Genomic DNA, 6,000 nt, shown 5'->3' with positions numbered 1-6,000 from the left:
GTGGGCCTGTTTCCACCCATAGCTACGCCAGAAGCAATGGAGGTCTTGATTCGAGGCGGCCTGAGGGCACTCTTCCCTGCCTTTCTCCTGGACATCCCTAAACGAGGTAGTATCTTCAAAACAGCAACATGTTCCCGTGTTAGATGACTGTGAAAAACTCTTCCACATTCGCTTTGCAAAATGTAATACCTGCATGAGATACCAGGCGATTTAAAATGCTTTACAGCACTCTACACCATATGTACCATTTTGGTTTTCTGGATTTATATTTTCCTTCTTAATCTGGCTTTCCAACAGAGCGGGATAGGGTTTCTGAAATACAACGCAAACTTAGGGCTCCTTTTACAAAGGTGCGCTAGCGGTTTTAGCGCCCGCTAGCCGCTACCGCCTCCTTTTGAGCAGGCGGTAGTTTTTCGGCTAGCGTGCGTTAATCGTGCGCGTGAGCTAAAAACGCTAGCGCACCTTCGTAAAAGGAGCTCCTAATAAAAAAAAACCAAACAAACAACTCAACATAACGGAAAAAGATGGGAACAATTCTCATTCTATACTTTTTTCCTCCAGAATCAGTTACATTTTAACATTGTTAGGAAATCTGGCATCTGGAAGAGCTCGAACAGTGTAACACAAATAATTTAAAAGCTATTTAGTAGCCATGTAGAAAGAACTCTGCTTCCCCCTCCTCTCGCCTACTATGAAATGTATTCCCTTAGGGCAGGGGTAGGCAAATTCCGGCCCTGGAGAGCCAGAGCCAGGTCAGGTTTTCAGGATATCCACAATAAATATGCATGAGATAGATTTGCATCTCAAGGAGGCAAATCCATCTCATACATAGTCATTCTGGGGTGTCAGGTCAAAAGCGCGCCGGGACAAAGGCGCGCGCAGACAATTGAGCGCAGTGCGGAGGCGCGCGCCACAGAAAATTACTGTTTTTAGGGCTCTGATGAGGGGGTGTGGGGGGGAACCCCCCACTTTACTTAATAGAGATCGCACCGTGTTGTGGGGGTGTTGTGGGGAGTTTTGGGGGCTGTAACCCCCCACATTTTACTGAAAACATTTTTTTAGGGAAAAAGTTAAGTTTACAGTAAAATGTGGAGGGTTACAACCTCCCAAACCCCCCACAACGCTGGCGCGATCTCTAATAAGTAAACTGGGGGGGCTCCCCAACATAACTCCCCGTCGGAGCCCCTAAAAACTGTAATTTTCTTCGGCGCGCACCTCCGTCTTGCGCTCAGTTGTCGGCGCGTGCCTTTGTCTTTCGCGGGGTTGTCTATGAACCCATTCTGGATATCCTGAAAACCTGACCTGGCTCCGGCTCTTGAGGACCGGAATCGCCTACCCCTGCCTTAGGATTTCATTTGCCATGGCAAAAAATATGGTCGGAAACTCTTATGGAGTAGGTCCATTCTTTATGACTTCCGACCTGGTTGTTTCCAGTGAACAAGAAGGTTGCACAAAACCTGATCTTGGCTTTTGCAATTTTCACATATAGTCCAAGAAACCCAAAAGAAGAAGAAGAAAAAAAAAAAAGAACAATTCATTTACATGTTAGGATTAAATTTCACCCACATACAACTTAACATTTAATGGGAAGGCAACTGCAAAGGCAACATCTTAACCTCTTTTTGCTTCAAATATTTGAGAAGCAAAATCGGAACTATTTATTTCATCTCTATACATTTCAGTCCTTATTTTTCAAAATTTACAGTATTACTACTCTAAAAAGATGCAAACTCCCCTGATCACCATCTCTCTATATTGCCAATATAATCAGCAGTTGAGTTATCAGTCTGCTCTTTGAGATGCGCTTGTTTGGCTCTTAAAATTTTACGCTGCTCTTGGCGCTTCCGACGGGCTTCTTGATGCTGTTTTTGTCTCATGTACTGATACCTTTGCAGAAAGAGGTCTTTCGCGTAGTCATACAGCTCCATGTCTAAAAAATTGAGAACTTCGATCTGTTTCTGAGTCTGCTCGTCAATTTCCACGCTAGAGGCCCGGGTGCTGTTGAACTGAGTAAACGCCGATATGAAGTTCATGTTAAAGGTTTTTTCAAAGAGATACTGTGTTTTTCGCTGAAACTCCGTCAGGCCGAAAAATGCCATGCGTTTCAGGTTCTCTTTCGCACTGTCCAGGAGCACCTTGTTCCTTTGATCCTCTGCCATGACAGTCAAGTTGTAACATCCGACCAGGCTGAGGTCAGAGAGCATGCGCACCTGGCGGTTATTGGCTAGATTGTACGGACAATCCATAAACTCCTTGAGGGAACACCCTGACCAGTCGTCCCCTGTGTAGCAACTGGGCAATTCTTCCAAAGTCGGAGATCTCCCGTCACACACGTGAAGCGAAGCCTTCCATGTCGCTCCCCTCTGAACATGTCTCCATTCGCTCAGAAAGCGAGACACAGGATCACGCAGGATTGTGATATAGTAGAAGTTCCTACAGAATAAAAATAAAACAGTGCACTTAGATTAGACAGTAATGAAACGGTTGCAAAATTTATTGCGCTTATATGCCTTACATACACTTTAGAAACACAATAGATGTCAATTGATAACCACTCAGTCCTTCCTGAAATATCACAAGTCTGAATTTCTAGTTTCTCCCTCTCTCTGCCACTACATGTTTACTTTGGCTCTAATAATCTCTATTGGAAACTTCTTAGAGGTGTCCATCACCCTCTCAGTGAAAAGTATTTTGTTCCATTCTCCTCTTTCGCTGCTGGAATTTTAATCAGTTTGGGCTACATAGTGGAAGATTGATTCCGTATCTCACTATTCAGTACTTCCTGGTCTCAGACTCTTTCTCTTTGGTTTATAGTACACTGACCCACATCTGATTTGACTCTGCCACTGTACTTTTACAGATGTGCCCTTCAGAACTGCACAGAGCACTCAAGGTAATAATATCAAAGAAATGCAAGGTACCCAAATTCGCAAGTAGCTCTCTCTCCCTCTCAATGGCTTTGTCACATCGACTGGTCACACCATAAGGTCACTAGTAGAGAATGATAAAAGGACCAATTTTTCCCCGTTCCCACGGGAGCTCATTTTCCCGTCTCCTCTTGGCGAGTTCTTTTCCTGTCCCTGCCCCATTCCTGCAAGCTCCGTCCTCATCTGCACAAGCCTCCAACATTTTCACATCGTAAGTAGCAACATTTTACAGCTCAGATTGTGATGTCATAATGCCTCATTCCACCAATGCCAAAGCTCTGTTCTCATCTGCACAAGCCTCAAACACTTTAAAATCATAAGTAGCAACATTCTAGAGCTCAGATTGTGATGTCATAATGCCTCATTCCACCAATGCCAAAGCTCTGTTCTCATCTGCACAAGCCTCAAACACTTTAAAATCATAAGTAGCAACATTCTAGAGCTCAGATGGTGATGTCATAATGCCTCATTCCACCAATGCCAAAGCTCTGTTCTCATCTGCACAAGCCTCAAACACTTTAAAATCATAAGTGTTCGAGGCTTCTGTGGTTAAGGCAGAGCTTACAGGAATGGGGCAGGGACAGGGACAAAACTTGCGGGGACAGGTCGGAGAAACTGAGTTCCTGCGGGGACAAAATTGTCCCCGTGTCATTCTCTCGTCACCAGAGACCCCTCAGATTTTCTTTTGTTTAGAACAAGGGTATCAGATCCTGGATTTGTATGTCTCAAGTGTATCATTTTGTATTTTATGGACTGAAATATACAGTAGTTGGCATCCATTAGACCATGTTTCCAATTTAAAAAAAAAAAATGTATGTAGGAACACTTGTAAGATATAATGTGTTTTATTTGTAAACAAGGGGAAAAAGACCTCAAAATACCCCGTCAATAGCGTGTATTTTCATGAATAATTTTGAAAATGAATGGATTATATCGTCTCCTTTCAGTGATAAAATAAAATCTTGGCACAGATTTATAGACGATATTTTTCTTTTGTGGGCAGGTTCTGTGGACGAATTTATTTCCTTTTTCAATTGGTTAAATACATGTAATGATAATATTCAATTTACATATACATATTCATATCACAATATTAATTTTTTAGATGTGAATATTAGTCAAACAAGAGAAGGTTTTTCAACAAAAGTGTACCACAAAAGCACAGATCGCAATACTCTGTTACATTCCTCTAGTTGCCATCTGTATGGCTGTACCTTATTCCCAATTTTTAAGATACAAACGTATATGCAGTACGAATGAAGATTTCAAATTACAATCCAAGTCTTTGAAAGAAAAATTTTTGGGGAGAGGTTACAAGAAGAAAAACTTAAATACAGCATACAAGAGAGCAAGATTTAGTAACAGAGATTTGCTTTTAAATCCGGTTCTTAAAACTTCAGACCATGAAGACATTTGTACTTTTGTTTCCCAGTATACTAATGCTAGTCCTAGAATTTCGTATGTCATCAAAAAACATTGGAAAATCATGCAAACAATTAATATTTTCAGAAAAACCAATTTGAGAAGTACATATTCTCGTGGAAAGAACTTAAAAGAACTATTGAGTCCATCAGAACTTAAACCTATCACATCGAAACAGCCCATATTGAAAGGACATTATAAATGTGGACAGTGTGCGAACTGTGAAATTATGATACAATCAGACAGTTTCACAAATCCACGCGATAGGAAACAATATCATGTCAATTTTTTCAGCAATTGTAACAATACACACATTGTCTATCTTCTATTATGCCCTTGTGGCAAAATCTACGTAGGTAAGACCATCAGAAGTCTAAAGATAAGATTAAATGAACATCGTTCAAATTTAAAGCGTATGAAAACAGAAGCACCCTTGGTAACTCACTGCATTGAATTCCAACACAAATTCCATCAATTAAAATGCTGGGTGATAGATCATGTCATGAAGTCATCTAGAGGTGGTGATCGTGACAGATTACTTATGAGACAGGAGCAACAGTGGATTTCGAAATTACATTCATTGGAACCCGATGGACTTAACAATCAAATAGACTGGCATGTTTTCTTTTGATGTGTTTATTTTTGGTTACATACATTTTTGAATACAGATATTTTTGATTTCAACTGTTCTTTAAGAAATTGTAATATTTTGATAGAAAGGTTTGCATTTTATTACTTAATAACAATCAATGAAACTTAGTTTGAAACACAGCTAGAAATGAATACACTGACGCTAGTGATTTTTGATAGACAGGTTTTGCTTTAGATCTTTGAATTACACACATGATTAAGGAGTAGTTTATATTTTTGCTGGGAGTTATCGAGCACGTCATCTATATTGATGTCATCTAAGACACGATTGGTCAAAGAAATCTCAGAATTTAAATACAAACGCCATTTTTTAGTCACAAGACACATTGATATCATCTGAGATATGATTGGCTAGAAAAGTCTCAGCGTTCTATTCAAATATGAGCGCCATTTTAGAAATAAGTTTGTGTCGAAAAAGCAAGCAGCAGTTTTCAGTAATGGCAAGTATTATTTGATTTTTAGATATTATTAAAGCGAAATGTTTATCACAGAAGCATAACAGCAGTCAGCTAGAATTATGCCATTTGTTCTGGATGTTATTGATGGCTGCTAAAATATTTTCAGCGTTTTAAATTTCAGCGTCAGTTTAGCTGTCAGTTTCATGTTGATGCATTCGCTTTGCAAAACAGTTTTTGGTAGCATTAAACAATTGTCACCAAGTTTTTTAAAATAAGTTACTTATACATCTTTGATATGTTGAGTTGTAAAAACTTTAGCGTTCAATTTGAACACGAGCGCCATTTTAATTACGGTGCCGTTTTGAGACATTCTTTAAATTTTTAAACATTTACATTATTCTTGAAAAATCCAATGATTTGTCAATTATAGCATAAATATAATGTGTTCTTTCTTTCTCTTCTTCTCTTGTTTAAGAGTTTTGAGCACCATTGAACATCAAACTAGCACTATTCTAAGCTCTACTATTACCCTTGAAGAAGCCCTATCAGTGCGAAACGGGCTGGGCCTCCGTCGGGTTGTTGAGATAAGTGCTTTTTCAGTA

At 39.7% G+C, this 6,000-nt stretch overlaps 1 protein-coding gene across 1 annotated transcript in view; it reads right to left on the bottom strand.

The window, feature by feature from the left end:
* Positions 1–1,223: 1,223 nt before the first annotated feature.
* Positions 1,224–6,000, bottom strand: part of HS6ST2 (heparan sulfate 6-O-sulfotransferase 2) — a 574,263-nt gene continuing 569,486 nt past the window's right edge. The window contains exon 2 of the mRNA XM_033945440.1: positions 1,224–2,433. Within this exon, the coding sequence (XP_033801331.1) occupies positions 1,740–2,433 (694 nt within the window). The 3' untranslated portion in view covers positions 1,224–1,739. The remainder of the gene's footprint in view (positions 2,434–6,000) is intronic.

This window comes from Geotrypetes seraphini, chromosome 5, assembly GCF_902459505.1.
Source record: "Geotrypetes seraphini chromosome 5, aGeoSer1.1, whole genome shotgun sequence".
NCBI classification, from domain to species: Eukaryota; Metazoa; Chordata; class Amphibia; order Gymnophiona; family Dermophiidae; genus Geotrypetes; species Geotrypetes seraphini.
Note: the sequence above shows the minus strand (reverse complement) of the source record. Positions and strands in the feature narration are given on the sequence as shown.